The sequence below is a fragment of the Ochotona curzoniae genome, unplaced genomic scaffold (genome assembly GCF_017591425.1).
Source record: "Ochotona curzoniae isolate NIBS_2020 unplaced genomic scaffold, NIBS_Ocur_1.0 contig_2210, whole genome shotgun sequence".
In the NCBI taxonomy this organism is placed as follows: Eukaryota; Metazoa; Chordata; class Mammalia; order Lagomorpha; family Ochotonidae; genus Ochotona; species Ochotona curzoniae.
The window spans coordinates 34189979-34205852 of NW_024465369.1; the positions used below are offsets into that span (position 1 = coordinate 34189979).

A 15874-nucleotide genomic window follows, 5' to 3' on the forward strand; every position below is an offset into this window, starting at 1 on the left:
TCCCTCATAAATTCCTGTTTTCTAAAGCCATTCAAGTTCCATTTATTTTTATCTTTATTTTTCCATTTTCCCAACTGAAACATTTCTGAGTTTTATTTATAGCTGTCAAAGTTGCTTTGGAAACAACTTTATCTAAATAATGAACACTTATAGTTAATGTTTGTGTCCTAGCAACCCCTAGTGAGCAAGTATATCTGAATGTTACTGGGGCAATTAACTCCTTTGCACTCTGCTGCTCTGTTCTTCATGAAAATCTCCTCACCAAGTCAATGCAGAGTTAGCTAGCACTCCGGTGAGGCAAGGGCTCAGACCCGGCACTCCCTGCAAAGTCCCACAGTGATTTCCAAAAGTGATCATCTTTAATTTGGGGAATTATCTTATCTGTTTTTAAGTTTCAACATTTGCCATATTCTTCAGCTAGGTAAAGTTAGGAAAAAAATTTTTTTAAGTTTCATGCTACAGGCTGCTTTTGAAGGATAATTCATGATCTTATACAAATACAGTGTTCCCTGATGTGCTTAAGGCTTTGGCTGTGTTAATTAACTTCATCGGGTGCCCCTGCATCAGGCATTGTGCACACACCTAAAAGTGTCATCTTCAAGATCTTTTCCTGTAACACACATGAATGTCCCTTCTGTGCATGTCATGAGATGCAGGGGCTGCCTGTTGGGCAGCAAGGTGAGGTGCAGCCCCTGGGAACCACCTGCAGCCTTGTGAAAACACATGTGTGGAACTCTCAGTGCACATGGAGGCAGTCCTTGAACTGCAGCTCTTCACCTTACACACATTTGCATTTAGGGTGCTTAGCCAATTACACCATGTTATTACTTAATGGCACTTAGACTGGAGAGAGAGCAAACAAATCAACTGACTTCAGTCAGCTTTCTGCCACACTCAGCGCCCCGATTCCCACCCTGTCCCCCACCAGCTGCGTCTTCGTGGCTTGAGGGGTGAGTGAGCCCTTTGGCTCTAGAGCAGCTCAGTCCTCCGCTGAGTGCTAGTACTCTGCCTCAGAGAGGAACAGAGCCAAGCAGCAGTCCTGAGCCACAGGCCAATCATGAGGCAGGAGAAAATGGGAGTGGACCCCACGAAGCTGTCCAAAACTACAAGTGATAAAATCCCTTTAGCCCGGCTGGCAGATTGATGACCAAGGTCAAGTGCTGACGTGTTTGGCTCCAAGTAAGAAGAGGGGGGCAGAGAAGAGACTTGTTGGCTGTTAGTCACAAGCAATGCTCAACATTTACGAAGGCTTTAAGGTGGCCTCAAAAAGGAAAGACAGCACTGTCAAAATGTCATCAGTCACCTCTGAAAAAGACGTGTGGAGATGACACAGGAGGGCTTGAGTTTTGTTGATTTTGTTTCATAACTCTGTAGCTTTTGGTTGGCTCCTGAGGGAAGTCACTGAAACAACAATGTATTGGGAAATCGAAGAATGAATGCTTCATGTCAAAGTAAAAATTGATTCATGCAATTTGTAAACAGACATTGCTCAGCATCCCTGCTATTGAGAGAATACCTTCTCATACCAAAAGAGAGAGACTCTTTCCAAATGGAAAGAAGAATGAGAGATGAAATGAAAAAATGTTTATGTGCAATTGCTATAAGTCAGCCAGTAATGTGAAGGAGTGATTAAAGCAGATAAATCTGGACCTGGTCATCATTGGTTTAAACAAATCTTTGCAGTGACCTCTCAGATCTTATTTAGAAAGCCTTGATTGTTAAACCTGACGAAAATACTTTTCAGCCTTCTTAATTGCTAGCCGTAAAAATAAGGCAGAACGATAGATGATTCTACAAACACAATATTATATGATTGTGATTTCTGTTTATGTGCCCTGAGCATGACTGAAGTGTATACTGTCTGACCCGCCATAAGGAAGGAAGGTGCCCACTGTATGTAAAGCTTATATCCCTGCACCTTGTATAAATCCTGGTCATAAAGTATGGAAACTGCCTGTCCCCCCATCCAATAGGAATCTTACAGAGCCTTCCCAGAAAATTATCCAGGAATTTGATCCTAATATGAAAGAGAAGAAACTAGAAAGTTCAGTCCTAGAGATTATTAAATGCCTCTCACGTTATAGCTGTTGAATTTCTACAATTCAGAATATCCCAATTACATCTTGTTTAAGATCACTTAAATTACTCATACTTTTGTTCACTTGACTCCTCAAGTAATAGCATCTTATGCAAGAGCTTAAACTTTTTTCCCATTTTCTTTGTTCTTTCATGATTCTTTGGTATATAGTAATCAGAATAGTGGAGGAATAATAGATTATCAAATTAACCTTTATGCAATTGAAATGTTCTAAATACTTAAAAAAGCTGAAACCTAATTATTAAATTATTTTCAAGTAATAGTTCAGTAACATAAAGGAGCCTGTTTGATTTGGGGAGTGAGGCTATTTTGAGAAATAAAGGAAAAGGAGAGGCTTCAGTAAAAAAAAAAAATCTTTTCTTTAAAGATTACTTATTTATTAAATGGCACAGTTACAGGTAAAGAGGGGCTGAGGGAGATGGAGATGTTCCATCTGCTGATTCACTCCACCAAAACCTACAAGAGCCAAGACTCACCCAGACTGAAGTCAGGAGTTGCATTCGGGTCTCCCACACTGGTGATGTGACAGGGGCCTGAGCACTTGGACCATCCTCCACTGCTTTCCCAGGCACATCAGCAGGAGCTGGACCAGAAGTAGAGTAGCTGGGAAATGAACTCACACCCTTATGAAATGCTGCCATGTCTGGGAATAGCTCTACCCGCCCCATTTTTTCTTTTTTCTAAGGGGGTAGACCTTACAGAAAGAATCAAATGGTAGTAGGAGATTACCATGAAATGTATTTTTTAAAATTTCAATTTCTACTCAAAATAGTAATATCTCCCTTACTAATTTGCTGAAGTAACTCAATATTTATCTTAAATGTACAGGACAGGATTTTCAAGTGTGTATACATATGGATGTTCTCGAGTTTGTCCTCCTAAAAAGAATGAAATATAGCTGATATAGGTTTTTCTATCTGAATGCCACGAAATCCTTCACCAACTTTTATTAACTAGTGCTGCTCACCTTAACTCACAGGTCTGATTGAGATAAGTACTGAAAAAACAAACCATGGTGAAAACAGCAAAACCTTATTAGAACATGGACAGCTTTGGAATACTTAGTCACAGGGGACTCCTCCAGTGATTATCCTGCTATTTTCTTTCATCCAGATCTCATGAAATTACAGTGTCCTTATTATATACTGTACGTGCTGACTGGACTAAAAATTCCAACCTCTAAGGGATTAATGCACATAAAATTCACTTAGCATATAAATATTGCTAATGTGGCTACCTTATTCTTATTGATAGAAGAAGACTAGCATGTGTGAATGTAGTTGCTGCTGTTAATATTATTTGCAGAATCATGTGACAAGCCATACTGATGTAATGTTGAAAATATTAATAAGTCTTTTCTCCTTGTATAAAAAGGGATGCACTATTTACATATGGAGGCTCCTGTCAAGGTGATTCACAGAGATCTCAAATCCAGAAACGGTAATGTGGTCTGGGGTATTTTTCGTAATATAAGAAATGATGGGGCTTGATACTTTTCATCCAAACTTTTCAACACACCCACCCTTAAATAATATCATAGGATTATCTTCTGAGTCATCTGCTAGGTCAAAGTATGTCTTGTGTACTTTCAGTCTTCTATTTTTAGATGATTCTGTGTGCTAGCAATTTTGAGTTCTGTTCTTGCTCCTTCTGAATGAGATTGTGTATGTTTTTTGTTGGCCGTGCCCATATTACCTGGAGTTGTGCCCAAAAGACATCAGCATGTTTGGGAGTTTGGAAACCTTTTGAAAACTTTCTTGTTTCTCCTCCTCCGTGCTCTCTGAGGTTTATTATGTCTCCCCTGTTTTATGACTTGAATAGAGTGTACATGATGAAGTCGTTTGCAGGAGTAGGCCTTACCTTCAAGTAGGAATGATAACAGGCTACTTCTTCCATTACATCACTCTGGAGTGATTAGAGAAAGGTGCTGGAATTGTTTAGCTGCAGCAGAGATGGCTAAACTAAACATCATAGGTTGCTGCTTTCTAAAAATTTCAATAAGAAAGAAGGGGGCTGTTTATGTTTAGAAAATCTTTAGATTATGGAAGTGAAATGATTAGATATTCATAGGGTGGGGCCTAGAAATGAGTAGTGGTGGCAAGCAAAGGAAGAAGCCCAGGGGCTTGCATTTGCTCCTGTTGTGGGTTCTCTCAGCAAGGGGTAGGGTGTGGCTGGAGAGTGTCATTGGCAGCCAGGAGCCATCACTCAGCCCTCTGGGTGACTGTGGCTAATGGCTCCTTCTTGGATGTTGTCACATATCCTTTAGCTCTTCTTACACATTGACTTCCTGGAACTAAACACTTTGGTATGCAGGTGGCTAGTAGAGCAACACTGGGAAATCATCTGAAATCCAGTAGGGAATCACAGTCTCATAACTTTGTAGATTTTGGATTCATGCTCAGAATTTCAGTCTTACTTGCCTTGATTGACTCCTGTGTATCCTTTCTTGACTTCAGTATATCTTCAGTCTTTCATCAGAGAAGTAGGATTAGCTAAATTCAGGATTTACCCATACATCCTTATGAAGATTATGTAATAATGGGAAGGACTCCTTTTTTCAAAATTGCGGTTTGTATATTTGCTTGATATGAACATATAGTTACATTTCCAGTAACTTTTTTTTAGCCTGAGAGAAGGGGCAAGACTCTGATTCTGTCATATATTTTCATGATGTTAAGAGTCTTTTTAAAAAATATTTGTTTATTTATTTATTTATTTTTATTGCAAAGTAAAATTTACAGAGTGAAGCAGAAACAGAAAGATCTTCCATCTGTTGGTTCACTCCCCAAGTGGCTGCCACGGCCATAGCTGAGCCATTCTGAAGCCAGGAGACAGGAGCTTCTTCCAAGTCTCACACTCAGGCACAGGGTCCTAAGGCTTTGGGCTGTCTTCGACTGCCTTCCCAGGCCACAAGCAGGGAGCTGGATGGGAAGTGGAACAGCCAGGATACAAAGCAGCACCCATACAGGATCCCAGTGTATACATGGCAAGGATTTAGCCACTAGGCTGTCGCGCCAAGCCCAATGATGTTAGTTTTTTTTAATGTGTGCTTGTTAATAATTTTCAAAACTAACTGAATATACTATTAATAATATTTACATCATAATTTGTGAACATTCACAGTAAGCTTATTTTGGGTACCATGTTTCCACTGAGGCTATTTCTGTATTTCAGATCATGCAAAGATTATTTTCTCCACATATCAAAATCATTAGTAGTCTCTATGAGGTATTAGTCATCTACCATGATTAAGGCACTGTATATCTTTGAGAACGAAGCACCACAAACAGTTCTGCAGGAATCCATGCCTGGTCACCTCTCCTCCTAAGCTCTTACCTTCCCTCATCCACGTGTTAACAGATCCCAGCTTCAAAGCTGTGTATTTGTTTGCTTATTAGATACATGTGGATATTTGCTATGATCCTAAAATATAATGTCTTCAGACTAATTTTTATCTTTTCCCTATCCTTCCCCTCACAAAAATCATTCCTATGTTTCCTTTCTCAGTGACAGTACCAGTTGCCCAACCTGGAAGCTGATCAGAAAGGAATTTGAATCCAGTGCTCCTAACTCTGAAGCTGGGGTGCCTCTTCATTTGATTTTACCCGGGTCCTCTTCCCTTGTCCACCTAATCATCAGGCCTCATTGATCCTGTATCCTAAAGATTTCCTGGCCTGTTCACCTCTCTCCCATCCTTTGTGCAGATTTCTTCATTTCTCTTGGAGCACAGCAATTGATACAGTTCCATTCCTCTTTGGTATAGTCTACTCTGCACGTTGCCTCATTGTTTGTAACCACTTAAATTTGTTGGGTTTCATTTTTTTATAATGACTTTTCTGGACCTGGTCCCTCCCTTCCAAAATTGTAGGATCATTCTTCTGCTCCAAGTCTATGCTTAGGCCCCCTGTTCTGACTAGGAAACTACATACTTTCCTCTCTAGAACTACTCTTTCTAATTAACTCTTTTGTTGTTTCAGGTCATATAACAAACATTTTCTTTCTGGGTCACTTGATCTGACCACCTAGACTTAGCTACACTTGATCTTTAGGTCTGTAGTTCTATTTCTTTTCTGTTGTCTTGGGCTTTCCCCCACCTTGTTGTAGATCCTTGTTGAGTTGTCTGTGGTTAGACTCTAAACCCCATGAGAGCACAGTCGGTCTCAGTTTTGCTCACTTGGCTGTTCCAGAACATGATGCACGGTCTTGCCCATAGTAGGTGCTCAGCAAACACTTGTTGAATGAATGAATTATGAATGATGGAATGAATGAGTGGGTATTATTGCTGCCTTCACAAAATTACTCCATGCACCATGATGTAACAATGCTAATGAATTTCTAAGTATCACGTGGGAGTACCCCGGCGGGTCCCAGGTGAAATCCACTTCTTCCAACTTCCACTCCTGTGTGCATTTTTCTCAGCAGAACTGCAATTGTGTTTGTATTGTATATGCATCTTAAGAGACTATTTAATCAGTAATTCATGAAGTTTAGTTTCTGTTTTAATGTCTGTTCCCTTTGCAAAGTGCTCAGTGCAGTTTAAAGTTTTTAGTATTGCCATGGACATTTGTAACTTTTTTTTAGCATGAGGAAATTCTAACAGCCTAGCTGATTGTCATGGTTCTTTTTTTTTTTTTCTCTTTTTTTAGTTGTGATAGCCGCTGATGGAGTATTGAAGGTAGGACTATTCCTTTTTAATTTTTTTAATTATTGCTTTTGCATGTAGGTGATTGTTGCTGATGATTTGAACAGTCGATAGATGTCGGTCTCTGTTTTCTCAGATCTGTGACTTTGGTGCCTCCCGATTCCATAACCACACCACACACATGTCCTTGGTTGGAACTTTCCCGTGGATGGCTCCAGAAGTAATCCAGAGTCTCCCCGTGTCTGAAACTTGCGACACATATTCCTATGGTGTGGTGAGTCTCTTTCTCATTTCTTGTATGCTCAGGGAATGCACAGTCAGGAAAGCAGGAGAAGAGAGTGTAGTCTGACAGAGTTTCATTTGGGACAAGTCTGCTCTTTCCGGGGAGATGTCCACCGGGAATCCTTTCAAATAACCAAGATGACGCTTCAGTTACTTTTTGCATCTGAGTTACTTTCTTTCTGGATTGAGAAGAAACGCTACTTTGAGGAACCCAATTACATGGACTCCAAAATTGTGTTGGGGCAGATGCTGTTCTGCAGAGAGTACTTTGGCACTGAGTGGAAATATGATGAGAGTATGCATGCAGGTTAGTGAAAATGTGGATCTTTCAGAAGAGGATTGCAGCAGCATGGGTTGCTCAGATAGTACAAAACCACCAAGTGTTCTGCCAAGTGTGTTCATTAGCAGGAAACTTGAGTATCAGCTCTTCAGCTGATTAATGAGTTTCTAAAAATACAAAATAAAATGTATTTAGCACTTAGCAGATGGTACTTAGATAGTAAAAATGTGGCTCTGAAGAAGGGTGTGAGGATGGGGACAGAGAAACATGGAGTAATAAAATAACAGGAGGTGGGGTTGAGTGCTCAAGGAATAAAAACCATAGAGGGGCATCAGTCAAGGGATGAAACTTGTGGAGGAGGAGGAAGGTAGATTCTTCCAGGGGTAGTAGATCACCTGCTGTCAGAGAGAAGGAAGCAAGGATTGGGAGAGTTCTTGGATGGAGAAGGAAATTTGTTGTCTTCAAAACAAAATGAAACAAAACTTGTTTGAGAAACAGAAAGAGCTCCCGTGTGTTGGTTTATTCCCCCAAATGCCCACAGTAACATGGTCTAGACCGAGGCCATGGCTGGGAACCTGGGACTCAGTCAAGGTCTCCCATGTAGGTTGCAAGAATCCAATTATTTAAAGCATCACCTGCTGCCATAAAGGTCTGAATTGGTAGGAAGCTGGAACTGGAAACAGAACCCAGACACTCTGAACCAGGACGCAGATGTCTTAAGTCCTTTGGTCAAACACCTACACCCTGCTTCCCCCCCCCCCTTTTTTTTTTGTTTCAATAACAAGTTTTTCCCCCCTAAATTATACATGCATTCTATTAAAAAAATCAAGATAGTATTGAACTCTCTGTCTTTGCGTGCGTCTCCTAATTATGCTGCCTCTCTGGTTATGTTGCCATCTTTTAAAGCAGAAGAAGCTGACTAATCTGGGCCCAGTAGCCTCTTCGCCCTCAACCCCTGTGTGTTCTGCGATCAGTGGCTGACAGCAAAGAGGAGACCGACGTCCAGCACATTCCTTTTCCTTTTATCAGTCTCTAGGTATTTGCTGCTGGCCTTGTGGCTTAAGCTTTGGAGTAGATTCAGTTGGCTGGCTCTTTGCTAGTCATAACATATCCCATGCACACCAAATTAATATAATGGAGATACATTTTGCTGGCTATTGAGAAAAATTTCAAGATAACCTAGGGACGTGCAGTTGGTACAGTGATTCAGTTTTTTGGGGTGCCTCCATCCCTTATCGGAGAGCCTGATTTAACTTCCAGCTTCTCTGCTTCTGGTCCAGCTTCCTACTCATGTGCACAGTGAAAAGCAGCAGCAGCAGCAAGCAGGTGGTGGCCCAAGTACTTGGGTCCCGGCCACCTGTGTGAAAGCTTCAGTTCTGGGCTTCTGACTTCAGCCTGGATGAGACCTGCCCATTGCAGGCTTTTGTGATGTAAGCCAGCAGGTGAAAGATATCTTCCCACACACTACCCTGTTTTTCAAATGAGTGGAAAATAAATAAAAGTTTATTTTAAAAATAAAATCCATTCTTTTTACTTAAGACTGTAATTTTAAGGGTCAGATGATATTAATAACATCAGGCTAAATATTAAATTTCCCGTAATTCTGATTATTTGTAAGAATTAAAACTATAAAATCTTATAGGCAAAGGTCAAAGAAGTAATTAATTTCATGAAAAAATTTTAATTCTGTTCTTTTTCATTCCATTAAAAGAAGTTATAGGCATTTTAAAAAAAAAGAAATAAAACATAAGTTCTAGAGGAACGAGCTTCCAGTAAGGGTCTTCCATGTCAAAAGGAACTACATTCTTTCTTCTTTTTTATTTTTTTCTGAAGATTTATTTATTTTTATTGGAAAGCCAGGTATACAGAAAGGAGGAGAGATAGAGAGGAAGATCTTCTGTCCATTGATTCACTCCCCAAGTGGCCGCAATGGCTGGAGCTGAGCTGACCCAAAGCCAGGAACCAGGAGCCTCCTCCAGGTCTCCCATGCGGGTGCAGGGTCCCAAGGCTTTGGGCCGTCCTCCACTGCTTTTCCAGGCCGCCAGGAAGCTGGATGGGAAATGGGGCTGCTGGGATTAGAACCGGTGCCTATATGGGATCCTGGCGCATTCAAGGCAAGGACTTTAGCTGCCAGGCTACTGCACTGGACCCAAGGAACTACATTCCAGCCAGCCATACCTGACTCTGCTGGAGCTTCTGAATATGGGAGATTGGTTGCACATTAAGATTTTTTTCTAGGAGATTGTTTCTTCCAACGAAATTAGATGCTTTACTGAGTTGGACACTGGGCTAGGCAACAGCTTGGGTTGAACAGCATTTGACTTAGCTGGCTCACTGGGACTTAGCTGGCTCACAGGAGTCAACGTTCTGCTATGAAGAGCCAAAAGGTGCTTGTCTTTGGCTTTGAGGGCCACGTCCAGCCTATGCTTCCTTGTCCTTTGTGTCTTAGTCTCCCACGACTATTTTCTTGTGAAAACCTCACCTTGTGTTGTGCAGCAGGCCATGTCTGCTGAAGTGCATGGATCATCCATTCAGTGCTCATGGTGACTTGGCACCAGGTCACACATGCGCCTGTAAGTACTTGCAAATGAGTTTCCATGGTCACAGTCTCTACATTCTTGCACATTTATGTAAGAGAAGACTTTGGAGTCTCATTTTGCACTCCATGAGTCCGTGTATAATCCATGAGTCCATCTCAAGTCTTGGAATTTCCCATTGTCAGACATTGTAAACCTAAGGACCCGACTGTGAGTTCTTGAAAGAGCTTTCTTTTAGTATCTGTTATTTCATCAATAAAAAGGAACTTTGTGCCCGCTGCTTGTAGAACTCTTCCAGGTGCCAGGGTCTTGGTTACACCACATGTTTCCATAGCTAAAGCATTAGGACAGTCCTTGTGCCAGTGAGAGCAGCAGCCCCTCCACACGTACTCCACACCATGTGGTGACAGGTGACTTCTGCATGCAGAGCTTAGGGCACTGGCCTGTGCCTTTTTCTTTCTTTTTTTTTTTTAAAGATTTATTTATTTTTATTGGAAAGCCAAGTATACAGAGAGGAGGCGAGACAGAGAGGAAGATCTTCTGTCCAATGATTCATTCCTCAAGTGGCCGCAACGGCCGGAGCTGAGCCAATCCAAAGCCAGGAACCAGGAGCCTCCTCCGGGTCTCCCACATGGGTGCAGGGTCCCAAGGCTCTGGGCCATCCTCGACTACTTTTCCAGGCCAGAAGCAGGAAGCTGGGTGGGAAGCTGGGGCGCCAGAATAGGAACCATCGCCTATATGGAGTGCTGGTGCATGCAAGGGGTGGACTCTAGCCATTAGATTACTGAGCTGGGCCCTGTAAATGGCCTGTACTGTTTTGAACCTCATTTCCATTAACCCCTCTCCTTAAGCAGGGTGGTTAACCTTTCAGGAACTTGAAATGTTCCATCCCCTTTCTTCTTGAACTTCTGCATTCAAGTGACTGCACCACTCGTTAAGATGTATATTGATGCAGAGTAGTTGTACATATATATGGGCTGTGGCATGACATGTTAAAGCATGTATGTAATGGCTAATGATCAGGTCAGAGTAACTGGTATCTCCGTTACCTCATTTTTATTTGTGTTAGGAACACCTGGATTCTCACCTGCCAGCTACTTTGGGAAATACAGTAAATTGTTATCAGCCATAGTTAACCTGCTCAGCTGTGCAACATGGGAAGCTCATGTGTCCTGCCGGTCACCGACAATCCTCTCCCCATTCCCTGGTCCCCAGACCCTTCCTCAGCTCTGGGGACCACTACTCCCTTCTCTACTTCTGTGATATCAGCATTTCAGCCTCCACACATAGGCGTGAGCAGGTGGCATCTGTCTTTTCGCATGGGCACCTTCCGAATAGCAGGGCTGAATGCATTGCTACGTGTGGCAGGGTTTCTGTCCACACGCTGCCGAAGCTTTCCTTCGCTTGGCTTGATTTTCTCTGGCCTGGAGGAGATTTAACAGCTGCTTAGCCACTGTGCCCATAAATTCACTTCAGTGAACCATGCCACAGTCTGGCATTCCTGGCACTGCCATGGGCTCACACACCATGTGGTGTTCCTCCAAGACCAGCCATGTGTCCCAGCACAGGATTGGGACTGGCAGTTCTGTGCTGGTAGTAGTCTTCCCCAAACTCATGAAAACAGAGTGCTTCCCCCATGCCTCTGCTGGAACACAGCCCCTGCCACCTGACTGGGTGCAAGAGGCTTGCAGGGGAACACAAAAATGCCCCTTGCAGCTTGCTTTGCTGCAGAGTTCCACTCAGAAGTGCGCAGGGGTCCTTTCATCTCCAGCAGCAACTCACAGTTGTATCTGATTCTGCTCCCCTTCCATTATGCTTGTTCCATTTAACTGGTGAGAGGACAAATACAACAGTGCATCCCAGGACCATTTAGTTGGAGCAATCACAATTTTATTTTTCATGAAGCAACCATAACATGTTCTGAGTGTCCATTACTTACGAAATCAACAGAAGTCAGTTGTTAGGTGGGGAATGTGTGACCCATAAACTTTGAAACGGATCCCCATTTTGGAAAATAGTGTGCTCCAGTAGAGTTTAAGATGTCCTTTCAAAAATAGGTTGAGTGATCAGCACCGACTGGCTTGTCAGTGGGTGTTGGCGTTGGTGTAAAGCACTGCATGGTTCATTAAAAGTCTGCTCATGGAAGCTGCCCCCTGCATTCAGCAGTCCCCCCAGTGTACAGGAGGACCATAAAGCAGAGCCACTGTACTTAAAGCCCACCCCAAAACATGCAGTATGTGTTTGCTATTGTGTTTTTCTATTAAATAAACAAAAACCTTGTGGGCCCAGTGAGGTAGCCTAGTGGCTAAGGTCCTTGCCTTGCATGTGCCAGGACCCCATATGGATGCTGGTTCATATCCTGCCTACTCCCCTTGCCATTCAGCTCCTGGCTTGTGGCCTGGGAAAGCAGTGGAGGATGGCCCAATGTATTGAAATCCTGCACCTGCATGGGAGACCCAGAAGAAGCTCCTGGCTTTGGATTGGCTCAGCTCTAGCTATTGCAGCTACTTGGGGAGTGAACCAGCAGATGGAAGATCTTTTCTCTCTGTCTCTGGTTCTCTCTGTAAATCTGACTGTCCAATAAGTAAATAAATAGTTTTTTCAAAAAAAGATTTGCTGTAAGAATTTATCCCGTACTACTCCTTTGAGAGGCAGAGTTACAGAGAGAAGATCTTCCATCCACTGGTTCACTCCCCACATGGCTGCTACACTAGGCAGGAGCCAGGAGCCTGGGGAGTCTTGCAGATCTGCCATGTGGCTGCAGGGGTCTAAGTACTAGGAGCATCTTCTGTTGCTTTCTCAAGTGCATTAACAGGGAGCTGGATTGGGAGTGGAGGAGCCAGAACCTGAGCAGGCACTCACGGGGGATGCCTGTGTCCCAGGCAGCAACCTAACTTGGGCCCCTGAAGCTGTTTGTTTCGTAGCATGTGTCAAGAATACCCAGCTTTGTCCTGTCTTAAAATAAATGTGCCACAAGTGCCAGGGAGGGGTCTTGTGATCCTGTCTTCTAAAGCCAATAAACTCTGGGAGGCCGGCAAATATTTCTTCATTTTACAAGAATGGAGCTTTTGGAATTTTTTTCCCCCTGTCCTCCTACAACTTATGTTTAAAAACCAAACCAAGAACATTCCATTTCATCATGCACAGAATGAAAGAGAAGTCGTAAGGACGGCAGCAAGCCCTGAAAGAAGCAGCCTCCTGAGAACCCTGGGGCGAACTGCTGTTGAAAAACTAAACTGGGCTGGGGACAGTGTGGACCTTGTTGTCTGTGAGAAGCCTCTGTGCCAAACCCAGCTAGCAAACAGAGGAGCCTCGGAGGCCCTGGCTGTCTGGCTGGTCGGCAAGGCCTGTAGCAGATGCGGCTGGCGCAGGTACTGGCCACCTCTGTTGTTAGCAGCAGAGGAGGCAAAATGAGCGTGCAACCTGGTCCAAGTTTCTGTTCTATAAACTGGAAATAGAAGTTTGCCTTGTGAGCACTGTTGAGATGTGAGGGCATCTCAGTATAAAGCAAGTAGGAAAATATTTTTAAGGTGAAAGATCACAATAATGTTTGGCCTGCACCCTCGTAACTGGTATTTTAAGGCATCATTTAATTTATATTTAGACCTCCAAAGTGACTTCCTCCACCGGTTCACATTTTTGTGCCAGATGCCTAGTGACTGCAGAAAACACTGCAGTCCTGTCTCATACACTTACTTTGTTATGGATCCCCGATCCGGGAGACCTATTGGGAAGAACTTGTGAGATGTGTTGACTCTGGAATTAAACCAAGACTGCATGTGGGCCTCAGGACCTAGCAGTCTCTCCCACCATCCCCAGCTGTGTCGCCTCTGTGTTGTAGTAGCCCTCCCTCAGCTGTAGTAACCCTTCAAGATACAGGGAGGAAGTCAAAGGAAATGGTCCTGTTTTCTCAGGGCTGGGACTCTCTGAGAAATGTGCATCACTCAAATCTTAACTGGGTTGCGGAATTTTTCAGTGGAATGTTTTGAAACAAAGAACAATAAGGATATTTTTCCTCGTGTCATTCTCCCAAACTTTTGAACACTGAGTCAGCATGTGTGTGTGAGCCTGTGTGTGCACCTGCACATATGTACACAGTGCGAGCACCTGCAGGACAAACAGAAGAGGAGGTGCAAGGCCGTTCCTCCAAGTGCTTCGGGGTCTAGAGCATTGGCTTTCTCTGAGGCTGGTTTCGTGCTGCCCCTCTCCTGTGCACTGCCAGCTCCTGTGCCTTTCCTCGCTCTTTAGCTCCCTGCCATCCCCAACCCCAGTGGAGTGGTGACTGCCCCAAACAGTGGAGCCTTATATCTGGCCCTGCCCTCCTGCTGCCCAGGCCCCTCTCGCTGTGGACAGCATGTCGGGGTGACCACATAATCTGTGCTCGCTGTCACCCTTCCATTCCTCCCTCTTTTGCCAGATCATCCTCCTTAGCTCTTCCTAATCACTTGTGTGACTCAAATATAATTCTTCAGCAGCTCTTGTAAAGAAGTATCTTACACGCTTGATTGAAAAGCCAAAGAGGCTTTTTTACCTACTGCTTGAGCAACATCTGCCAATTGATTTTGGAATTGTCAATGTCAAGTTACGGGTTTGTGGGACTTGCTTGAGTTAGGGCATGAGTCCTCCAGCTACCCTCTGACTGACACATGGGTGTTTCTTCTTAGAACAAGGGATATCCGACCAAGCTGCTCATTCTCATCTCACCGCAGCCATGGCTCCCTACACACAAAGCAGCCCACTGCAGTCCCTCCAGCACCCCCCTTCCTCTTCTCAGGAATTACATGGGGTTAAGAGTTTGACCTTCATCTGCTACCTGATAATGGAATGTCTTTAGATGAGTTTCTTGAAATTTCTTGAGGCCCATTTTATCACACATATAAACTGGGGATCTTAGCTATTTAACAGATTTGACCATTAATCATGTATGTATGTCGGGCCCGGCGCGGTGGCGTAAGTGGTTAAGGTCCTCGCCTTGCACGCCCAGGATCCCATATGGGCGCTGGTTCTATCCCGGCAGCCCGGCTTCCCTTCCAGCTCCCTGCCTGTGGCCTGGGAAAGCAGTCGAAGACGACCCAAAGCTTTGGGACCCTGTACCCATGTGAGAGACCCGGAAGAGGCTCCTGGCTTCAGATCGGCATAGCATCGGCCGTTGTGCTCACTTGGGGAGTGAATCATCAGACAGAAGATCTTCCTCTCTGCCTCTCCTCTCTGTATATCCGCCTTTCCAATAAAACAAAAAAATTAAATCTTTAAAAAAAAATCATGTATGTATGTCAAGAGGATCTGAAACATAGAAAGCACTTAGTAAATGGTAGTGCTGTTGCGATTAGTACTGATAAAATTAGAATTGTTTTTGCACTTTGCAAAGTATCATTAAATTAATTTTCTTGTGTCGTTTTATGTTGATGAAGTAACTGAGCATACAGACTTCCATCATTCAGTATTTGGAGAGAACCCAGACTCAGCAGCATGTGTGGTGTTTAGGATTAGAGTTTGGGCCTTCCAGTTTGACTGCCATCAAGGACTGTCATGTTCACCCATACAACCAACCTCTGTGTCTACACATGGTTTTCATGCTTTAGACCATGTTGTAGGCCATTCGTGGATGAACGTGAATACCTTAGGCTGACTCATTGTGGGAGAGATTTCTCAGAAACACAAAACCTAATGTTAGAGTTTTGCAATGACCTACCATTGTTAAACGTAGGTTAGGAAAGCTAGCCAGTGGTTTAGATTTAGAGCTCAATTTATTGTTGTTGGGTTTTTGTTTTTCAACATACCATTATGGAACCAGTAAAAATATTGTTGACTTTCTAGTTGCTATCTCAAAAAGAAATATACTACAGAGTAAAGGGAGGAAGAGTTTGAACTAACAAAATACAAAATTGAATTAGTAGGGATTCATGAAAATCCTGGTAAGTTATAAGGTTAAATCATGGGGCTCTGTTGGTTTCATAAATTTTTTTTAAGCCTGGCTCTAGAAGTTGTAACTCCTAAGACAGGTTTTTTTATTTATTTTTTTAAAAAGGATAATA

At 43.2% G+C, this 15874-nt stretch overlaps 1 protein-coding gene across 1 annotated transcript in view; it reads left to right on the plus strand.

The window, feature by feature from the left end:
• Positions 1 to 15874, plus strand: part of MAP3K20 (mitogen-activated protein kinase kinase kinase 20) — a 160698-nt gene that overhangs the window by 80334 nt on the left and 64490 nt on the right. Inside the window, exons 5-7 of the mRNA XM_040971726.1 lie at positions 3473 to 3538; positions 6745 to 6773; positions 6877 to 7014. Coding sequence (XP_040827660.1) covers positions 3473 to 3538; positions 6745 to 6773; positions 6877 to 7014 — 233 coding nt within the window. The remainder of the gene's footprint in view (positions 1 to 3472; positions 3539 to 6744; positions 6774 to 6876; positions 7015 to 15874) is intronic.